This window comes from Gopherus flavomarginatus, chromosome 3 (genome assembly GCF_025201925.1).
Source record: "Gopherus flavomarginatus isolate rGopFla2 chromosome 3, rGopFla2.mat.asm, whole genome shotgun sequence".
Lineage (NCBI taxonomy): Eukaryota > Metazoa > Chordata > Testudines > Testudinidae > Gopherus > Gopherus flavomarginatus.
In genome coordinates, this window is record NC_066619.1 from 169,048,484 (window position 1) to 169,072,688 (window position 24,205).

Genomic DNA, 24,205 nt, shown 5'->3' on the forward strand with positions numbered 1-24,205 from the left:
CTCACCATCATGGTCAGATCAAGTTGGTTATATTAACTTCAACTCAGAATTATGGAAGTTTTCTGAGCCTTTTGTAGCCTATAGGACTAACCTGCTTGCTTGCATATCTATATATCTATATATAGATATTTTTTCTTTTGGTTTAAGTATTTGGTTTATTGTAATAGGTTTATTCCGAGGCAAATCTACCTGAAAGTCAATGTGGTTTCCAACCTGGCCGGAACACAGTCGACATGGTGTCTGCTGTCAGACAAATACAAGAGAAGTGCATTGAACAGAATATGCACCTGTATGCTGTCTTCAAAGATCTGACATAGGTTTTTGATACCATCAACAGGGAAGCCCTTTGGACCATTTTAACACGACTTGGCTGCTCAAGAAAATTTGTCCAGATTAATCGCCTTTTTCATGACAGCATGACAGGCAAAGTATTGTCTGATGGAGCCACATCAGCCCCCTTCACTAGTGGCATGAAACAAGGATGTTTTCTCACACCAGTCCTATTTAACCTGCTCTTTGCATGCATCCTTAACCATGCAATGAAAGATCTGGATCGAGGTATATACTTGAAATACCGGCACGATGGTTCACTTTTTGACCTCTGTCTCCTGAATGCAAAGACTAAAACAGTGCAGAAACTCCTTCTTGAGGCACTCTTTGCCAACGACTGTGCTCTCACGGCTCACACTGAAAATGATCTTCAGCACATTGTCAACAAGTTTGCTGAGGCCTCGCAACTCTTTGGAATAACTATCAGCCTCGGAAAGACAGAAGCTCTTCATCAACCTGCACCTGGATCAAATGCTTCTGTCCCGAGTATCTCCATTGACGGCACTCAGCTTAAAGTAGTGGAGAACTTTAAATACCTCGGTAGTGTCATATCCAGTGATGGATCACTGCATAATGAGATCAACGCACGAATATCTAAAGCAAGCCAGGCACTCGGCTGTCTGCGTGTCAAAGTTTTAAATCACCACAACATCCGGATGTCAACAAAACTGCTTGTGTACAGAGCTGTTGTTCTCTCATCTCTTTTGTACGGGTGTGAAACATGGACACTATATAGGTGTCACATCAAGCAGCTTGAAGCATTCCACATGCGCTGCCTCCGCAACATCATGAAGATCTGCTGGCAAGACAAAGTGCCCAATCTCGAGGTTCTCAAGAGATCCCAGATGACAAGCATTGAAATGATGATCATGAAGTCACAGCTACATTGGACCGGTCATGTCAGCCGCATGGATGCCAACAGAATCCCCTGCCAGCTTCTGTATGGTGAGCTCTCCCAGGGCATTCAGCATATAGGTCATCCACGGAAACGTTACAAGGACACCATCAAAGCCAATCTGCAGTACAGCAGTATCAAACCTAGGGACCTTGAGGACACCGCCAGCAACAGAACACAGTGGCGTGCAACAGTTAGAAACACCTGCATTGCCTTTGAGGAAGACTGCTGCTGGTGTCTACAAGAGGCACACGAACGACATCACAGAGCATCAGCAGCACACAATCCACTGACCGCGAACTTCCCATGCACCATCTGCAGCAAAATGTGCACCTCTAGAATTGGCTTGTACAGTCATCAGAGGGCACACCATGAGACCAACAATAGATCATCTGCACAGATTTGTCATCATTGGATCGATGGACTACCAAGAAAAATAGGTTTATACATTTATATTAAAGGAAGTTTGGCTGTAATGCAAGAAACCTACAGGCCATATCCTGTATGTTAAGCTAGGGCAAAGTTAGCATATCTATATTAAGACCTTTTACTCAGAAAGTAAAGTTGACCTATACTTTGTTACCTAAATAGGTAAGCACCCACGCCTAGTCTATCATTTTTTATCTAGACCAATAGACAATGGAGAATGACATAGGGAGGTTTTCAATGTTGTACCCACAGACTTAACAGGTACACCACAAGGGAACTTATGTGCATATGTACATGTCATCAATATGCACAAACATACTAGCCTATGGGGTAAGCATGACCTAACATTTTGTGGGTGAGAAATGAAATTTGGGCATAGGAGGAAGGATTTCCAGCTCGTGTGCCCTTTAAAAGAGGTGACCCACCTAGCTAGAATATTCTCACTTACTTTCTATTTCTACTCTATTCTATTTATGATAACTTCTACCATTAGTAGGCTGTACTTGTTCTTAAATTTTAAGTTTCAAGGAAACTAGGCTAAGCTTGGTTTCCCTAAGTTTTATATTTAGTTTGTTTATTAGGTTTTGATTTTAAAGTTTAAGTTAGTCAAGTAAACCCTAATTTAGTTTTAATAACTCTTAGCATTAATTCCCTCTAAGCACTGCATCCCTCACTCAAAAATTTAAAAACCTCAACTGCAAGGCTGGTCCTGTGTTTCTTACCACCAGGTTATCAAGGAAGGCTGTGAGTATATTAACCAAAGCTTTGTTGCACATAATACTATATTATCATATGTATCTTTCAAATAGCAGTAATACAGTTGTAACTTTGTAACTCTGGGTATTTTCCATTTACTTACTATTATTGATTTTAAATAAAAAGTCTTTAAGGCTATAACTGTCTCAGTGTGAGCTTCCTGTCATATCCCCGAGGGTCCTTTGTAAATTCTGTTGAGACTGATTCAGGACAAGAACTTTTATCTTCTGATCAAACAAATTGGAGCGCCTAAGACCCACACTAATTAACATTAATGATTAATTAGCAATTTGGTTAATTAAATTAAATAATAATTAAATTGATTAATTAATTTTATTAGTAAACCCTAAATCAGGCTACACGTTGTGTGAACCAGCAAGAACTAGAAGAAAAGTGAGGACAGAGAGGTCCTGCAGAGAACAGTAAAACTCAGCAGAAAGCTTAGGCTGAGGTCTGTCTGTGGACCTTAAATTAAGAGTGAAAAAAATATCCTCTGAAGCGAGACTGAGTTTTGGACACTAAGTCAATGCCCATGTGCTAGTCTCAAAGTAGGAACTCAGGTTCTTCACATGGCTGTGTAACTAAAGTAGAGTGACATTTTTTAGACAAATAGTTTATTTGCTGAAAAATGCAGTTTTGGGTTGACTGAAAATATTCATTGATTCAACATACATTCACCAAACAGTTTAATCCAAAACCATTTTTTGACACTAGATTCACAAGGAGACTTAGAGGCCATTCACCAACCCAGTGGTGGTTGCCTCTTTAATTTATAAATTTTAATATTCATAGACCAGAGAGAGAGGGTGAGAATAAGGATAGCGTTGCAGTTAGGGCACCCACGTGGGAAGGAGGACAACTGGGTTCAATTCCCTGCTCAAATGAATATTTAAGCATATACAAAGTAGAACATCTTCAACAAGAACAGAAGAGAGACTACACCAGAATACACTCTAGACCAGTGTGAGGGGTGCCTCACCTGCAGAATGAGACACCCAAGTTCAGATCCCTGCTCCCAATCTAGCAGAATGGGAACTTGAACCCAGCTCTCACATATCTCAAGTGAGTGCTCTAACCATTGGGCTATAGGATATAAGGGGACACCACCTCCTCCATGAATGGCATTTCCAAATTTGCTTTTAACCAAACAACAGTCAAGAATGCTCCAAAATCAAAACTATTTATTCTCTATTTTATTTTGTTTTGTTTAGCTGCGAAAACTGAAAAAGTTTAGCATTGGATAGATCCAAAATGAACTTATTTTACTTTCTGGGGTGGCCAGTGAACTGAAAAATGTATCAATTATTTTCACTGTTCCATATAGAACTTCACTCTATCACAACAGTGATGATCAGTAGTACATAGTGTCATTAGTAATGTGATTGCATCCCTAGACTAACACAGGGGTCGGCAACCTTTCAGAAGTGGTGTGCTGAGTCTTCATTTAGTCATTCTAATTTAAGGTTTCACGGGCCAGTAATACATTTTAACGTTTTTAGAAGATCTCTTTCCATAAGTCTATAATATATAACTGAACTGTTGTATGTAAAGTAAATAAGGTTTTTAAAATGTTTAAGAAGCTTCATTTAAAATTAAATTAAAATGCAGAACCCCTCAGACCCGTGGCCAGGACCCAGACAGTGTGAGTGTCACTGAAAATAAGCTCACGTGCCACCTTTGGCACACGTGCTATAAGTTGCCTACCCCTGGACTAACCCATCACCATTCATCCCTCATGCTTTGCCGTTCACCCCTGCAATTTTCCGAGAAATGCCAAGTCTGGATATTTATAAATCAAAACATTTATTTTCTAACTTCACACACTAGCGACAAAAGCATGATACCAAAATCATAATTATCAAATCCTTCTCTCATGAATCTGAACCCCAAAAAGTCATGAGAATGGCCCAAAAGTCATGAGGTTGGATTTTTTTTCTATTATCTTGTGTTTTTTGGTCTGTCTTTCAGGTTTGTTTGTTTTTTTAAACTTCTGCTGCTCACTCCCAATGCATGTGATAATTAAACTATTGTCCGTTCTCCCAAATGCAGAGAGTATTGGTTTTGGCCTCCCTGCAAGAGCTCTCATTGACTGAACTATGGGGTATGGAGCTGCTAGTTTCTCTCCAAGCTCTACTATTCTAATTGAATTAATTGTGTCACTCCATTCCCACATTTGCCCATCTCCCAGCACAGTAATTATTTACGCACATCAGCTCTGTCCCTCCAGTCCCCCACCTGTCACTAGCATCATGCATGCTTGCCCCTTCTGCAGCTCAAGGGCTCTTCACCCACCATCCCAGCCCCGGTGTGGGAAGCTGCGATGAGGTCCTCTTCTCCCCCTTCCCAGGCCTGGACAGGGCAGGTCCACGGGTTATTCAGGCTAGAAAGGGGTGAAGAGCAGCGGGGGGAAGTAGACAACAGACTGAACCACTGTTTATAGGAAAGGTCAGAGGTGGGGACATGCCCATTTAGCAGCTGGACTGTTTCTGCTCTTCTGTCCCCCCTCCCCTCTTTAAGAATGATGTCAGTTCCTCCCACCTCCCCTACCCAAAACGGCATCTTGTATTCTGAGGGGAGGGGAGGGAGAGCTCTACTCACCTCCTGGAGCAGTTCTGATTGGTTGCTCTTCCCCAGGAGAAGGGGAAGGTGGACAATCAGAGGGGATTTTCCCCTGGACCCAGCTGGACATCATGAGGGCTAGAGCTTGTTGTCTCATTGCAAAACTGGCTACAGCACTGGCCAAAAAATCACATTACTGGAGTTAAAACAGAGAGTTGATCATGCTGGGTATGTTTCCCATGCTTCAGTTTACCCAACCTCTCCCTGCACAGCAGACCATATAGTTATAAGAGATCTGCTCAACTCTGAGATCTACACTCAAAAAAACCTCAAACAAGGCACCCCACCTTTCCTGCATTTCCTCCTGGATGATCTGGAGACAGAGATACCTCTTGCTCTCCATCAGAGTCCTCCCTATATAAGCAATGCCAGCATTCCCCAAGCAGTACAAGACACCCCAGACACAGAAAGAATTTCCTTCAGGCTCCATTAGAGTAATAGGACACTTTGAAGTTAGCAAAGCGACTATTATGCTCCAGTTTATTGCATATAACTGAGCAAGGCTTGTGCTACCAAATTGTGCTCTAAATGCACTCAAATAGCAGATAATATTTACTAGGAATCCATCCTACTGAAAACATATTTTACTTTTAATAATGGGCACAACGGAAAATAGATTGATAGTATGTGAATATATTACATGCAAACTAAACACGATAATAAATGTGAACAAAAAAGTATATGTAGCTTATTAGCAGGTTATGGATATACTGTAGACTGCTACTTTTTTCATAGAGAATAGAAAATGAACGGTTCATCTTTAAAAGCCATCATCCTAAACGTGGTATATATGTTGGCAGTGCAAAAAGATAGTGGGCATAGACACATAAGAATTATTTCTTAGTCCAAGAAAAAAGCATAGCATTCTAAAGGAAGGAAAAGGCAAATGTGGAGCTCCAGTGCATTTGACATGTGACACTATATTTTCAAAGCAGTACACAGACTTTTCTCCCTAAAGTCAAATGTACACCTTCTTGTCCAATGTGCACAAGGGGGCACACCCTTTTCCCAAGCAGGTTGGGGGCTTGCATATAGCACATAGATCCATGACTATATAAATACACCATCCAAACTGCATGCAGAGTGACAGCTAAACAGCTGCTGAACCAGCAAGGCTGTAGTAGCAGCTGCAGAATGACTCCCGTACTGTTCCCTAGTCTGAAAGAGCAGGATTCTATCCCTTCTGACCCTAAAGAAATCCACTAAGCACATTTCTTTCATTTTAGCTGTGTGCAAGGCCCAGGAATTGGCCCCTCGGAGGATTGTTTCACTAGCTAAGAATGACTTCCGTCATTGAAGAGACTCACAGGAAACGTTTTATTCTTGGTATGACTGAAGAGAGCAAACAGATATTTAAGGAAAGCACCTGAGAGAGTAGGATGACTGACAAGAGCATGGTGATGCTAGGAAATGACAGCGTTGAACAACAGTGAGTTGACTGAAAGCAGCAGTGGTCCTATCCATTCCTATTATGCAGCAAATATGGTAAACAGTGTATTGTCTCCCCCCACATTACAAGTCTGCCACATGTTAGGCCACAGCTGCTTATTCCCTTTGAGTCTAGTTCTGTCAAATTTAGGATTACTTGCCTCATAAGTTACTACTCACCATTGGGCAAGGATGGCAGAATCTGACCATTTACAATCAAATGGCTTCAATTAGAAATCAAACAGAATAATTAAAAGATACAAATTTAGAAGTTGTGGTCTACCAGAACTTGCCTTGTAACCTAGGCAATAGCACAATTCTAGCATTTATTCCTTGTCTTTCTTAACCTCAAGAATCTAGTTAATGGCTTTAACACCAGCCCATCACCATGTTGCAAATGGTGAGCTTTTCAGTCTTAAGAACAGAGGGAGAGAGAATGAGGGCATGTCTACAGAGAGACTTGGTGCAGCAAGCTTGGGAGTAAATCTACAGTGCTCCAACCTGTTGTTTCAATCAGTAGTAGATCAAGAGGACCACTGTAAATGGGTAAGTGTCAGAGCTCAGATCAGAACACGGAAGTGGGTGGATCAATCCTGTGCTTAGACCAGTTGACCATGTCTCTCCCCACTTACTCTGCCCATTTAATGTAACTGTTGGTCTTCTTTACATCTGACTGCATACTGTGCAAGTCAGTATAAAATGAATGAGCAGTGGAAACAGCAAAAGGTCAGCTGGTAAAGTCCAACATACTCAGAAGAGAGGCTGGCTGGCATCCAAAAAGCAACTTCTTTAATTAAATGGAACAGGAAAGCAGAGATCCACACAGGGAAAGATTCATGTGAAGAGTTCTCCTTTCAGGACTACTCTGGAGGTCCTGATACAATGAAAGAAGCTTACGTCAAAAATTCAAGCTCCAGTACTACATGAGACTTAAAATGAGAGAGCTCTTCAGAGAGATTCAATTTGCCAGAATACAACATTTCCCCTGAATAGGGCAAGAGAGAACGAGGGAGAATGATGAAACCGTCTCACGAGAAGGGGATTTCACTGGGAATGAGTCCACTGCACAATGTTGCCAGCTTCTGCAATTTTATTGCTAGTCTCACAATATTTGGTGTTTTTCTTGAGGCCTAGCTTCTCAAAAGTCATGCAATTACTCAGGAATCTCAGATCTCATTTTAAAAAGAAAAGTGATTTTCTAGCCCTCCTGGTTGCAGAGAAAAACTTAAAAAATGTGACTCCCAAAGGTTCAAAACACCTCAAAGCAAATACAAAGGTTTTTTTAAATGTCACAATTTTAAAGCCAATCTTATGAGTTTTGGGACCTAACTCATAATGTTTGAATGCTTGGGGTTGGCACACTGCCAAATGCCACTTTCAAACGTATGAGAGGGACAGGAAGAAATTGCCAGGGAACATCCAAGAAGACCCAGGCCATGCCCCTTATTCAGACACTTGTGGATTTTTCTTCTTCAAGTCCTTCAACCAGGGTGAGGCTGAGGGTGATACTGGCCACTGACTTCAACAGAGCCAAAGTTTCACCTGAATGTTTTTCCGTGGGAGCAAAGTAGGGTGCAAGGAAGATGTGAGGTGAATAAGAGCTGTAAAGAGTTTGATTCCTCACTGGACTGAGAGGTGGTGTAGGAGATGTGGTTGTTTTGAGAGTGGACCGTGCTAACTTTAGGCAATTTACCTCTTTACTATTTGTCTATATCCGTCTGTCGTGTCTAGTAAGATGGTACGTTCTTCAGGTCAGAAATGTCTTCTATGCTGTTTGTACAATGCCTCACACAATAGAGTGCCATGAGCTACCACCAGAAGGATTATCAAAGTAGTAATAAATTTATTTGAACCAACTCCCAAATATTAAAATTTGTCTAGGCCTATTCCATTCAGGAAGATGGATGTGGTTCGGGCTGGTTCTTCTATCCCTAGTAAATGATGTACAAATCCATTCCAGGGTGAATTAGAATGGAAACAAGCAATTTTGTTTCAAAACCAGAACCAGAAGAACATAGACCAGACGACTGGTTTAAAGAAGATAAACTACCATTCATGCTCACAGTGGAAATCTCTGTGGACAGAAGAGGGAACACACATTGTCAGATGACCATGGCCAAGAAGCTAAAAGTGGGAAATGCTACTTTTTACTCCTGATCACACAGGAAGCCTGTCACAGTTAATTCTTTGTAGTTGAAAGGCTCAAAGCCACATGACAGACTATCTTGAGGATACAAATTACCCAGTGCATGGAGAAACAGTTCCATAGCTTTTGGCAGCTATGAGAATCCAAACAATATGCTAATCAAATACATTCAATTTAATAATAGGCCTATAAGCACTGCTGTCTTAATCTTTACTAATTGCCTTCCAAGCACTTAAGATACTTGACATTTTATAGAAAATTCCTAAACTATTTCCTGCCAATATCAGAAAAATGACTTCATAGAATCATAGAACTGGAAGGGACCTCAAGAGGTCATCTAGTCCATTCCCCTGCACTCAAGGCAGGACTAACTATTATCTAGACCATCCCTGATAGGTGTTTGTCCAACCTGCTCCTAAAAATCTCCAATCTTACAACACTCCTGCTAATACATCCCAGAATGATATTTGCTTTTTTTGCAACAGTGTTACACTGTTGACTCATATTTAGCTTGTGATCCACTATGACTCCCAGATCCCTTTCCGTAGTACTCCTTCCTAGGCAGTCATTTCGCATTTTGTATGCGTGCAACTGATCGTTCCTTCTTAAGAGGAGTACTTTGCATTTGTTTTTACTGAATTTCATCCTATTTACTTCAGACCATTTGTCCAGTTTGTCTAGATCATTTTAAATTTAATCCTATCCTCCAAAGCACTTGCAACCCCTCCCAGCTTGGTATTGTCCACAAACTTTATAAATGTACTCTCTATGCCATTATCTAAATCACTGATGAAGATACTGAACAGAACCAGACCCAGAGCCAATCCCTGCGGGACCCCACTCATTGTGCCCTTCCAGCATGATTGGGAACTACTGATAACTACTCTCTGGGAACGATTTTTCAACTGACTTACTGAATCAGACCATGTTAATACATGTAACACTTTGCACAATAATTGACCATTGCTGTTTTATGGCATGTGTGGGTATAAACCTAGTTTAGACCCTGACACCAGTCCCAAGCCACTGATGCTGAAAGTTGGTGTCACCACAATGTATTGCACAGGAGTCATAAATCTATTTCAAACAACTGCGAAATTATGCAGTGTTTATTTTGACTTCTCTATTTTACATGTACAGGTCACACTGTACCTGCTTTTTCCACTGTCAACGATTAATGGATCCAATGCTTCACCTAATATCATTAACATTCTTTTATAAAAGAGTTTTGTCTAACCATTGTCAAAAATCATAAAATATTGCACTCTCATCTTGATGTAGTTGCAGTGCTACTATCATGGTCTTTCGAAAAGTGTTTCCATCTTTCCCAAATGCTCTATTAGATTTGAGTAGCAATTATTCCACTTCTTAATGTTTGTGGTACTTTGTGTCTTCTCATGAGGAACCACAGACCTAGGCGGTATAGTCTATTTGTTGTCTCTACACAGAATCTCAGTTCCTTAATTATAATTCATTACAAAACAGACACATGGCTCCTCTTAAAATGGGAAGAATCTGAAAGAACAGAAGTTCTCCAATTGGATAAGTGTAAATCTGAGAAGCAGGTTTCTTATGCACATATTTAAATTTAGAATTTGCTTCTCATAAATCCTCTCAAAAGTAACTAAAGGGATAAGACATAGCCAAAATATTTTTAAAGTATTGCAGATTTTTTTTCAGCATTCACCCAGTTCTACCTTTATACAGACAATTCTCTGGAACAAGCCGTTTCTTTAAAAAAATAATAATTAGAAACTCCTCAAACAATACTTTTAAAAGAACTCAGTAATTCTCTTTATGCTCTCAATAACACAGAGTGCACAACATTATATTCTGAAGTGCAGAAGGATCTCCCCTCCACATACACTTTTTTATTCAAACTTTGATGTGACATTTGACTACTTAATCATCTGCTATTTTACTTAGGCAGACAAGATTCTTTTCTGAAGCAGTTAAAAGAGCTATATGATTATTTTGGTTCTCATTCTTAAAACCATTCTAACAAAATAATGGTCTCATCTGTGAAATTTTAGTTAGACTTTTGACAATTTTTTCCTTAAAAACCTTAATTATCTGAGCTTTCTACAAAAACCATGGTATATCACAACAACTTTTTTTCTGGGCGGAATGTTGGCATAAGAGCAACTAGGGAACAAGAGGTTTTAGTGAGGCTGTTTAGGAGATATTAGAAGGTTACTGGGAGATGAGAGGATCACAATATCTCAGCAGTGACCTGGCTCTGACCCTTTCCTAGCCTGCCCCATCAATATGCAAGGCTGCACTCCCGCTTTGTGCAGATTTGCCAACACTGGGAACCCACCACAGTGTGAGTTCTGCCAGCAGTAAGCTGAACTCAGTGCTATGGCCAATACATGACAGCTGCTTTTGATCATTCTAAAAGTAGATTTTATTTTATTTTATTCTTTTTTTTAGCCTGTGTTGGAGTCTGTGCACCAAATTTTAGTTCACCTTGTAGGATTTTAGTCCCTAAACAGAGCTGGATGAAATTTCTGTTGAAGCATTTTACTTCCTTCCTGAAAACTCTCAGACATAGTACAAATTTAGGGGTCACATTTACCAAATTTCATTAGAAGTTCTCAGCAAGTTAGACATACATGACTGGATCTTGCAAGTTCTTGGTACATGGAACTGTCACTGACTTCAGTGGGAGATCCACGGGTGCTAGACTTGCAGTATTGGTCCCAAAAGAGCATTGATCCTGCAATTTATATGCATGCTTAATCATATGCATGAGTGGTCCCACTAAATTAAACTGCTCTACTCAACTGCAAAAAGTTAAGCATGTGTGTAGGTGTTAGCAAGATCAGGTCTTCTGTCACTCTTTGATGCAAACTGGGTTCATGGAACAGGCTTATTGATGAAAAACCCAACCAAAAGTCTAAGACAGTGGTCACCAACCGGTCAGTCGCAATCAAGTGGTCGATCCTAGAGGATCTCCCAGTTGATCATGATCTCTGGCAAGGCAGACTCCCTACCCCGGCCCCACACCGCTCCCAGAAGCAGCCACTGTGGCCCCTCAGGCTGAGGGAGTAGGGGGCAGGGGTCTCTCTTTGCACACTGCATCTGCCTGTGAGCACTGCCCCCGCAGCTCCAATTGGCCAGGAGAGCTGCGGGGATGGTGCTTGCAGAGAGGGGAAGAGCACAGAGCCACATGCTCCCTCTGCCTCAGGAGCACGTTGGCCCCTTCTGGGAGTGGTGTGGGTCTGGGGTAGGCAAGGACCCTGCCTTAGCCTCGCTCTGCCCATTGCCGATTGGGTGCTGATGGAGGTAAGTGCTGCCCAGTGGGAGGCCACACCCCAATCCCCAGCCCTGAGCCCCCTCCCACAGCCAGCACCCCATACCCCCACCCTGCACCCCAAGCTCCACCCTGAACCCCCTACTCTGCACCAGCCCGGAGCCCCCTCCTGCACCCAAACTCCCTCCTACAGCTTGCATCCCTTGCCCCTCCCGAACCACAAGCCCTTTCCCCAGCTTGGTGAAAGTGAATGAGGGTGGGGGGAGAGTGAGCGATGGGGGGAGGGAATGGAGTGAATAGGAGGGGCAGATCCTGGGTTGCCCTTAAGAATCAAAAAGTGATCTTAGGCACAAAAAGGTTGGAGACCACTGGTCTAAGAGAATGGCTTTCAGTGTGTGATAGTAGGAAAGCACAGGCTGGATGCTGTGCATACCAGTGGTACCCTTTGCAGCAGTAACAGCGTTTCCAAGATGAGTAGTAACCCAAGGAGAAAAACAAGCTCTCAACATTCGTTATGCTAATTTTATTGTACAAGTGTTTTAGTTTGTAAAGAAAACCAACCACTGATGGAAAAACAAACTAAAACTTGATAAATGGGCTACTCTCATATACTCCATATGTACAACCCTTTGTAGATTTACTAAACAAAAACAAAGAAGATCCAAAAAATTTGGCCCCTTTCCAGTCATTTGAGTCTCTAATAACAGCAACAGTACTAATTGGCATTCGGCACTAGTGACGTTGTTTATTGTCGGTGATTGTGAGCTACTAGATTTTAATCTGCTTGGACAAACTTAAGCCTTTCAGCTAAAAATAATCCACTGAGTGTTTGCTTACAGCCGGATACCACACAGAAGCAGCCAGGGAAACCTCAGACTTCTGCACTCTGGGTCAATGGCAATCAGATGCTTTGTGGGGGATGATATATTTGATGGCCAGGAAGAAGGGGGTGGCTGATCATGCTGCTTTCCTACAGTAAAAAGGAATATCTAATATCTACACGGTGTAGACTACACCTCTACCCCCATATAAAGCTGTTCTCGGGAACCAAAAAATCTTACCGTGTTATAGGTGAAACAGTATTACATCCAACTTGCTCTGATCCGCCAGAGTGCATAGCCCCCCACCCGAGTGCTGCTTTACCACGTTATATCTGAATTCATGTTATATCGGGTCACGTTATATCAGGGTAGAGGTATATATATTGCATGGAACCTCTAGAATGTTTACCACTGTGAGCATGTACACTTTCTAACTGGAGTTTTATCTTTCTTATAGTGGGACAATCATGTCCACATTTCCAGCAATTGTTCCCAAAGGAGGAGTGGCACCAATAGTTGTAAACCCTCCCATTACGTTATTTGAATCTATTTAAAACTGCCGTGAAATTACGAAGTGCTTTGGAACCCACATAAAACTATTTGAGGGTCAAGCACTGACTACAAAAATTACAAAAGAAATGCTTTCTGAAATTTTTTAGATGCTAGGTTAGACTTTGAGAATTAAATGTTCAAAGGAGCTTCCCTCTCTCTAGCAACCAAGGAGGTCATCGCCAGTACATGAAAACCAAGGGAGGAGAAACTAGTTTTGTAGTTGGCAAGCCATTCACAGTCTTTGTTTAATCCTGAGCTGATGGTGTCAAATTTGCAGATGAACTGAAGCTCAGCAGTTTCTCTTTGAAGTCTGGTCCTGAAGTTTTTTTGCTGCAGGATGGCCACCTTAAGGTCTGCTATAGTGTGGCCAGGGAGGTTGAAGTGTTCTCCTACAGGTTTTTGTATATTGCCATTCCTAATATCTGATTTGTGTCCATTTATCCTTTTCCGTAGCGACTGTCCAGTCTGGCCGATGTACATAGCAGAGGGGCATTGCCGGCATATGATGGCATATATTACATATTGGTGGACGTGCAGGTGAATGAACCGGTGATGGTATGGCTGATCTGGTTAGGTCCTGTGATGGTGTCGCTGATGTAGATATGTGGGCAGAGTTGGCATTGAGGTTTGTTGCATGGATTGGTTCCTGAGCTAGAGTTACTATGGTGCGGTGTGCAGTTACTGGTGAGAATATGTTTCAGGTTGGCAGGTTGCCTGTGGGTGAGGACTGGCCTGCCACCCAAGGCCTGTGAAAGTGTGAGATCGTTGTCCAGGATGGGTTGTAGATCCCTCATGATGCGTTGGAGGGGTTTTAGCTGGGGACTGTATGTGATGGCCAGTGGAGTCCTGTTGGTTTCTTTCCTGGGTTTGTCTTGCAGTAGGAGGCTTCTGGGTACATGTCTGGCTCTGTTGATCTGTTTCCTTATTTCCTCGTGCGGGTATTGTAGTTTTGAGAATGCTTGGTGGAGATTTTGTAGGTGTTGGTCTCTCTCTGAGGGGTTAGAGCAGATGCGATTGTACCTCAGTGCTTGGCTGTAGACAATGGATCGTGTGAAGTGCCAGGGATGGAAGCTGGAGGCATGAAGGTAGGCATAGCGGTTGGTAGGTTTTCGGTATAGGGTGGTGTTAATGTGACCATCACTTATTTGCACCGTGGTGTCCAGGAAATGGACCTCCCGTGTAGATTGGTCCAGGCTGAGGTTGATGGTGGGGTGGAAGCTGTTGAAATCGTGGTGGAATTTTTCCAGAGTCTCCTTCCCATCGGTCCAGATGATGAAGATGTCACCAATGTAGCGTAGGTAGAGAAGGGGCATGAATGGATGAGAGCTGAGAATGCGTTGTTCCATGTCGGCCATAAAAATATTGGCATATTGTGGGGCCATGCGGGTGCCCATAGCAGTACCACTGATCTGGAGATATATACTGTCATCAAATTTGAAATAGTTGTGTGTGAGGATAAAGGCACAGAGCTCAGAAGCCAGTTGTGCTGTGGCATCATCAGGGATACTGTTCCTGACAGCTTGTATTCCATCTGTGTGTGGGATGTTCGTGTAGAGAGCCTCTACGTCCATAGTGGCTAGGATGGTGTTTTCTGGAAGGTCACCAATGCACTGTAGTTTCCTCAGGAAATCAGTGGTGTCATGGAGATAGCTGGGAGTGCTGATGGCATAGGGTCTGAGTAGAGAGTCCACATATCCAGACAGTCCTTCAGTGAGAGTGCCAATGCCCGAGATGATGGGGTGTCCAGGATTTCCGGGTTTGTGGATCTTGGGTAGTAGATAGAATAACCTTGGTCGGGGCTCTAAGGGTATGTTGATTTGTTCCAGTGTTAGTGTAGGGAGTGTCCTGAGTAGATGTTGCAGTTTCTTAGTGTATTCCTCAGTGGGATCTGAGGGAAGTGGCCTGTAGAATTTGGTGTTGGAGAGTTGTCTGGCGGCCTCCTTTTGGTAGTCAGACCTGTTCATGATGACAACAGCACCTCCTTTATCAGCCTCTTTGATGATAATGTCAGGGTGGTTTCTGAGGCCATGGATGGCATTGCGTTCTGCACGACTTAGGTTATGGGGCAAGTGATGTTGTTTTTCCACAATTTCTGCCTGTGCACGTCGGCGGAAGCATTCAATGTATAGGTCCAGACTGTCATTTCGGCCCTCAGGAGGAGTCCATGTGGAGTTCTTCTTCTTGTGCTGTTGGTGGGAGGGTACCTGTGTATCAGTGTGCTGTTCAGTGTTGTCCTGGAAGTATTCTTTGAGTTGGAGACGGCGAAAGTAGGCTTCCAGATCGCCGCAGAACTGTATCATGTTGGTGAGGGTGGTAAGGCAGAAAGAGAGTCCCCGAGATAGGACAGACTTTTCTTCTGGGCTGAGTGTGTAGTTGGATAGATTGACGATATTGCTGGGTGGGTTGGGGGTACCACGGTTGTGGCCCCATGAGGCAGGTAGGAGTTTAGACAGCTTACAGTCTTTTTTCCTTTGTAGAGAGGTGAAGTGACTAATGTAGATCTCCTGTCTTATTTTAGTGAAGTCCGTTTGTATGGGAGTTTGGTTATTAATGAGAGTCTCCAGGTTGGAGAGCTCTTTTTTGATTCTCCAGGTCCTGAAGATCTTATGTCTGTAATATCCTAGGACAGATATGCCTTAAACACCACTGCATATAACATGAAAAATAGCAGTTCCTTTTATTTGTCTGAAAAAGAGTGAGTGCATGAGTAACAGTGTGAGGAGGAGGACTGGGATAACTAGTGGACAAATAGCAGTGTGGTGGTAGCTTGCATAGGGGACTGTTAAAGCTGGGAAACTGAACCTCATTACACTCTATTACCACAATAGATAGGCCAGGAGAGGAGGAGCTGGAAGAAAAACGTAGTAAGCCAGCTGCAAAGCACTCATCCAAGAGAAAGAACTGCCCAGGAACAAACCTTTCCCAGCTAGTATGACTGGGAATCCAAGGTTTACATTTAATTATGACTTTTTTTTTCTCCACACACAAAGCCAATTTATTTAGCCAGAAAGCACTTTTTTAGTGTGGTTTGAATTGTGGTACTGCCAGGAATAAGGGGCTCAGAAAGGCTCGTTTGCTTAAAATAGAGATGTTCTGTTAAATATGTGCTGTGGGCATAGTCAGCTGTGCAAAAGTGGATGCTCCAAGTCAAAGGCCAGAGCTGAAAATGTAGCCCAAACTGACTCAGAACTCAACTGTGAAGATCTTAAAGTGATCTAAACCATAAAACCATTTAAGGTTTTCCTATCTGCAGGGTCCTTATCTGTTACATACAATACTTGAGTACAGCAAACACATGCCCATGCAGTCTCTCTTACCTGATTACATGTATTAATGTCTATTCCACCCTTCAGATATTCCACTACTTTGTCCAGATTGCCAGCTCTCGCAGCTCGAAGAAAGCTTGCATTGCTGTCAGACTGTGAAAAGAGGAGGAAAAAAACAAAACTCAAATTACTGCTTTAAAGAAAATACAGCACTGATATAATCAAAGGTATCCACATTGTATGCTGAAGCTGTAACAATATGGTGCAAAGAAAATTGTTCATACATTTTACCTTCATTGATTCATATACACCCTGAACAGTACAAAATTGGCATAAAGGACTTATAGACTTCTCAGACTGAGCAAAATACTGCAACAGTTGCCAAAGGTAAAAAATTGGTTAGCTTGAAGGAAGAGAGTAAAAATCCTGCTAGTTAGAATTAACAATAGTAGGTAAAGGAACAGAGTCTAGCTAAATACAACCAATTTGCCAGTCACCGAATCCCTCTTTCTGCATATGTACCCACATCAGATAGTTTACTAACATTTCATCAGGAACCTCTGATGGTTCTAAGGTAGTTTACTAACATTTCACCTGGGTCATAAGCAACCAATCATCTCTTCTGCTGTTGTTTCCATTTTGAGAGAGAAATCTCACTAGAATTTGGGCTCTTATTTGAATGTGCCTGGCTGACTCTCACACACACACAAAACACCCAGTAAAATATTTGGAAGGCCCCATCAAATATCTGTAATCAGCTGAGATGAGCATGAATAAAACAGCTTGAACACACGAGTGCAATGATTAACAGCGTGTGTAAATGTGGCACTGCAGACAGCCCCAACATGTTTTCCATGAAACCAGTGCTGCAGGTATGCTTAACCTTGGGCCACGGACCCAAAGGGGATGAAGTATCTATATCCAAGATAATGTTGCAACCATCATCATTTCCCTCCTACGCTGCTTTTGCTCACATATTCACATTTAAAGTCCAACAGTAACCCAAGGGAGTATGAAATGCTTTTAGCCCTGCTCCCTTTGTCTTTAATTAGAGCACAGAATTCATATTGGTCAACAGATACAAACACAATGATGCACCAGTGTGCACCTGCAGTTAAGTCAATTGCCAATTAATACAGCTGTCAGCAGAGCGAGAAGAAAGGAGTGCTATAGCTGCAGGGTTAAATCAGTATGATTATGGTCATGTATGAAGATTTGGGGACCTAAAGAAAGAGAAAGTAATTCTTGCTATTTTATACTTTCTGCAGGCAGAACAGAAAATGCAATTTGAAGGGAAAGACTAAATAAAAAAAAATCTACTAGTATATTTTTGACTGGTAACATTTTCCAGCACAGGAGGAAATTATTGCGATCATAGTGATGCAGAAGAATAGGCATAAGAATGCTCTGCTACTTAAAGTTTCACTGTAATATCTCAGACTTACATTAAACACATTTTCCATGTACTCCCATCGCCATTCTAGGATCAAGACTGTGAAGCCCATTCTCCTGAAGGCAGCTTTTGTGCAGCTTAATAATACTAATCACATTGATCCATTTATTTCCACCACCATTGCTCTCCATCACTCCATAGGAGCTCAGTTTACATAACTGGTTCCCACCTATTTTAACCTGCAACAGATGGATATCATCAGACCCATTCTTTTTACTACTGTATTTCATGCCAAGACAAAAATATTTCCTTCTAAATTCCTTTCAGCAAATTTCTTTCATTGTCTTTTATAGTGTTAAGAAAGAAGACGATCTTTCTTACACACAGCAGGGTGGAGAAGAAAGGTAGCATAGGAATTTGGATTCACAGAGTCGCATTACAGCCTGAGGCATAAGCCAATCAGGCATTGCATAAAGCATGACATAGCAGTGGTCTCTGCCACATGCTTGAAAGATACCATCTGTATCAGTGGTTTTCGACCTATTGTCAGCAGAACCCTAGGGATCAGCAGACTGTGTGTAAGGGGTCTGCAAAAGGTTGTTGTTACCAAAGAACAGTGATCTTCAGCCTGTGGTCCGGGGACCTCTGGAGGTCTGTAGACTATGTCTAAGATTTCCAAATGGGTCCACACCTTCATATGAAATTTTTTAGGGGTCCACAAATGAAAAAAGTTTGACAACCATTGGTCCAGATAAAAGGAGATATTGAGCAATGCAGCCATCTCCAATATTACACATGTGCACACACACACTGTAATTTTTAATGACCTTGAAAAAAATCAACTGTCTTGAAGTAGAAGCACTGAAAAAGCCAGAAATTAAAGCATTTTTGGTGAAATGCTGGCCCTAATGAAGTCAGCGGGAGATTTGAGAAAGTAATTCACTCACTATGGTTATGTCAATTTTTGTTTGTTGACACTTTTTACATGTCTACAAGAATTAATAGTCCCAAGGCTACAATCAGTTGCTTTCATAGTTTCAAAAATGTGTAAGTGGTAAAGTCAAACTAATCTGATAGCGTTCTTTGATAGAATAACGAGCCTTGTGGATAAGGGAGAAGCGGTGGATGTGATATACCTAGACTTTAGTAAGGCATTTGATACAGTCTCTCATGATATTCTTATAGATAAGCTAGGAAAGTACAATTTAGATGGGGCTACTATAAGGTGGGTGCATAACTGGCTGGATAACCGTACTCAGAGAGTAGTTGTTAATGGCTCCCAATCCTGCTGGAAAGGTATAACAAGTGGGGTTCCGCAGGGTTCTGTTTTGGGACCGGTTCTGTTCAATATCTTCATCAACGATTTAGATGTTGGCATAGAAAGTACGCTTATTAAGTTTGCGGACGATACCAAACTGGGAGGGATTGCAACTGCTTTGGAGGACAGGGTCAAAATTCAAAATGATCTGGACAAGTTGGAGAAATGGTCTGAGGTAAACAGGATGAAGTTCAATAAAGATAAATGCAAAGTGCTCCACTTAGGAAGGAACAATCAGTTTCACACATACAGAATGGGAAGAGACTGTCTAGGAAGGAGTATGGCAGAAAGAGATCTAGGGGTCATAGTGGACCACCAGCTTAATATGAGTCAACAGTGTGATACTGTTGCAAAAAAAGCAAACGTGATTCTGGGATGCATTAACAGGTGTGTTGTAAACAAGACACGAGAAGTCATTCTTCCGCTTTACTCTGCGCTGGTTAGGCCTCAACTGGAGTATTGTGTCCAGTTCTGGGCACCGCATTTCAAGAAAGATGTGGAGAAATTGGAGAGGGTCCAGAGAAGAGCAACAAGAATGATTAAAGGTCTTGAGAACATGACCTATGAAGGAAGGCTGAAGGAATTGGGTTTGTTTAGTTTGGAAAAGAGAAGACTGAGAGGGGACATGATAGCAGTTTTCAGGTATCTAAAAGGGTGTCATCAGGAGGAGGGAGAAAACTTGTTCACCTTAGCCTCCAATGATAGAACAAGAAGCAATGGGCTTAAACTGCAGCAAGGGAGATTTAGGTTGGACATTAGGAAAAAGTTCCTAACTGTCAGGGTAGTTAAACACTGGAATAGATTGCCTAGGGAAGTTGTGGAATCTCCATCTCTGGAGATATTTAAGAGTAGGTTAGATAAATGTCTATCAGGGATGGTCTAGACAGTATTTGGTCCTGCCATGAGGGCAGGGGACTGGACTCGATGACCTCTTGAGGTCCCTTCCAGTCCTAGAGTCTATGAGTCTATGAGTAATGACACACAATGCAATCAATGCTCTTTTATTAAGGACATGGAAATCCAACATTTATTTGCTTTTCTTCCAGCCAGACAACTATATTAAAAGTTAATGTTAGACTCCCAATTATTTTTGGAAAATCAGCTTTCAGCCACAGGCAGGGTGATATTTTACATTTGTTTCTGGCTAGAAGGGTGCAAAGCTTTATTGTCATATATGAATCTCACTACCTTGATTCATACCTTTGCCTCTTCAAGTCTAGACTACTGCAATGCATTCTACTTAGTGATCTATTTTAGGTCATTCAGATACCAACCTGGTGGAGAACAGTTCACTTGCTAAGAAAGGTATCCCATAAGTATATTAGACTAGTGCTCTGTGATCTGCACTGACAAGTCTGCCTGGGGTTCCTGGGTGGAGTTTAAAGTGTCAATTTAAACATATAAAACCCTAACTCAGTGCTCTCCAACCTTTTTCGTCTGGCGGGTGCCAGATGACGAGCCACGGAGGACCGTGGTGGTGGACAAGCATCTGCCAAAATTCAGCCAACAAGCAGCAATGTCATCCGGAGGTGTGTCTGCCAAAATACCGCTGAAAATCGGTGGCATTTCGATGGCGACGCCTCTGGATGACGCAGCTTGTCAGTGGCATTTCAGTGGAGGCTCATCCGCCAGATAGTATGTGGGCACGCTTAGACGCCCGCAGGCACCGCGTTGGGGACCCCTGCCCTAACTGGTGTGGTACCTGCCTCCTTGGATGACAAGCTCTCCATGTCATACTGCTGCAGTTAAAAGCAGGAGAGGGGCTCATGCTGAAGCCCCCTCCCCTAGTGTAAAAGTTAAAAAGATGCCCATTGAGAAGGTCCAGTCAGTATCACTTGGCTTTGGAATTTGCTCCCCATCCACTTGGTCTCAAATATCCTTGATGTGTTGACATTCAAGTCACACTACAACTACAGGCTTGAGTTTTGTAGGGGAGACTCTGAGGAGCTGGAGGTTGGTTGAGGAGCAATTTCTTAGAAAGGGTGAGGTTTTTTTTTCTATTTTTTCTTTTTAGTAAAAAGTTTGATTTATGCTTAGTTGTGATTTTAAACAACTGTCAAAGCTGCCCAGATGTTGGAACAGGTGTGTTGGGTTTGTCTGTTACAAATCTAAATTTCAAAAGTACTAATATTTAGGTTTGTATCTGTGTCAGAACTGCAAGAAAAAAAAATATGTATGGATCCAAGCATAGAGAGAAAGACTACAGATCCCTGGGACGTACAAAGGTCTCCATCATGAGGCAAAACTTCAAGAGCTGAACATATTTAGCCTTGAAAAAAATAAGAGTAGGGAAGATTTAACCCTTTAAATATTTTAAAGGGTCATGCCTGCACTTTGGGACAGATCTGCTCTTCTTACAGAGAGATGGTAAAAGAAGTGGTTGCAATGAGACGTTTAAAATTTATTATAGCAAGGAGATTTATATCAAGACCTCAGCAAAGAGAAAAGGAGCAGGTACTACCTCTGAATTTGGTTTGAAGGATGAACAAGTGCTTAGTATACTCTGTGTACCAGTTGAAAAACTGGGCTGGCCAGTCAAGTGAGAGATCAACTAGACCAAAAGTTTCTACACCTTGTATGACATACTTGTGAAAGCATAGTGTGAAATCATTAGTCAAACGGTAGTGAACATATTTTAGTTTGATAGTTAAAATGATCAACTTCAGTTTGTTTTCTTTGTTTGCACAATAGCAAGTCAGATAAAATCCCCATCCACCAACTGTTTGCCGCTACTGTTTTTGGTTCTGAGTGACATGGAAAGAACGACAAAACTTCTCTCTCTGGAATATATATACTTCAACTATAAATATTAGGACTGGAATTTTCAAAGGAACCTAATAGAAGCAGTTGCTCAAATTCCACCGTAATTCAATGAGAATTTGGGGCATAAATCTCTGAGGCCCTTTGAAAACTCCAGACTAATCTTAATTTCCCTTTTCACCTCTTCCTCACTGCCACACACACTGGACCTACATTATTTCTCCTTCTCTTCGTGGGACTCCCTCTCACATTCTTAAACATCTTCTCTACCACTGGCCTGTCATGTATGGAATAGCACGATAGTACAGGTTGAGAATGCAAATGCACCTGACTGCCGCCTATAGTGTCAACACACAAACAGATGAAACAGCGTTTGCCATGGAACCATATCATATGTTGATTACAATCCATTCCCTACGACACTTCAGGCACTTTACAAGTCACTGATGTGAAAGCCCACTGAGCTCAAATGAAATCCCTGATATTCTCTCCTTTTCAAACCCTCCTTCCTTTTTAAAAAACAGCTAGGGCAGAGTATCTGCTCAGAAGGAAATTGATATAGTTTCACAGTAACTTGACAGAATGAAGTATCAGAGAGGTAGCCGTGTTAGTGTGGATCTATAAAAAGCGACAAAGAGTCCAGTGGCACCTTATAGACTAACAGACGTATTGGAGCATAAGCTTTCGTGGGTGAATACCCACTTTGTTAAAATGAAGAACATTTTAACAGAATGAGAACACATTTCTCCTAAATAGAGGAAAGAATCACTTTTAATCACTTATAATGGAGGAAATGATGAAATTCTGGCTAGGTCCATCAACAAAGTATGGTAACCAGATTTTCTAGAATCCCATCAGAATCAAAATTAGTTTCCACTTTTAATAAGAGTTTTCCAGTATATCAATAAAAATATAATTCCCAACCAAAAGTTTGAAATAATGGGTCAACTTCATCTTGTGGACTTCAGTGGAGTTACATTATGGATGAATTTGGTCCAGAATACCCAAAGACAAGTTAATTACTGGAAGCAGACCTGGTTTAGTCTACACAAGACAAAGCAAATCCACAAAGGCAGACCCTTTTGCCAAGGAGGTCTGACTGCAGGGCCAGGGACAAACTGCTCAGGCCACTGAAAGACATGTCTGTTAGTTACAGGCACAGTTTATCTTCTTTTGTTTTGTTTTGTACGTTTTTCTGTTTTCATTTTTCTTACATGAAACTGAATTTCCTTTCCCTAGTCTATATAGAAAATTATTGTCTTTATTGACATTAACCTTTGACTAATTTTGTAGCAATTTCTTTTTAAAAAAACTGTTTTTCTTTGTAAAATTACCAAATAATATCACTACTGCCTCCCCTGAAATAATGGAACACCATTCCCTGCAGTCACCTGGTCTCTCCCCAGGTGTGGCTCATTCTGTAATCAGGCTTGCCTAGCCCTCCAGCCCGTTAGCGGTGATCCACCCCATTACACTGATATTAGACACCATAGTCATATAGAACATGAAGAATATTGTTACATATTTCTTAATTATAGACTCACAAAACCAATAAAATATTCCACTTTCATGAGCTTTTCAAAGGTGCAGTACTACATTTCAAAGCCTGGACAATCTAGGAGGTTGCGCTTAAGCCAAAGTACTAATGTGTGTAATTTACTGTGCCAGTTTGCTCTGCAACTCTGCAGTTTTTTAAGACAAGATCTTTTTTTTCCTCCTTGTAACTGTCAAAGTCTAAAGAAGCACGTTTTTACCAATACTGTCATCTATATAATTTACCAACCGGTATTCTCATAAATTCAGATCAACTCTCTCAAAATCTTATTACTACTCATCAATCTAAGGGTTTTCTGTAGTTTGAGGTGCTGTGAAACTATGGTTTCTAGTTATTGCAGACTTTCTCCATCACTTGAAAAATCCTTGGGAAGTATTTTGTTTCCCTATAGGCAGATATTCATTTGAATTCATGACACCTCTCAATGGCACAGCAGTTGAGAATATTAGTCCAGCTGATTCTTCAACTTTTGGTTGACTACATGATGTTACCATCTGTCACTGTGACTTGTTTTGGGGGAAACAATGAAGATAAAAACACACAGAATTCATTGTACTGTTACCAAATGCACTTTCTCTTCCTATGCACACCCTTCTGAGCTCTCCAAGAGATGGTAGAGATTCACAGACCACAGTCAAGTTTCCACTCTCTCCAGAAGAAAATGTATCACCAACAAAAATG

The 24,205-nt window shown here is 41.6% G+C and overlaps 1 protein-coding gene across 25 annotated transcripts in view; it reads right to left on the minus strand.

The window, feature by feature from the left end:
* The window catches only part of ANK2 (ankyrin 2), a 591,714-nt gene that overhangs the window by 208,545 nt on the left and 358,964 nt on the right, over positions 1-24,205 (minus strand). For all 25 annotated transcript variants that reach the window (XM_050943952.1, XM_050943954.1, XM_050943956.1 and 22 more), the window contains one exon: positions 16,550-16,651. In XM_050943952.1, the coding sequence (XP_050799909.1) occupies positions 16,550-16,651 (102 nt within the window). The remainder of the gene's footprint in view (positions 1-16,549; positions 16,652-24,205) is intronic.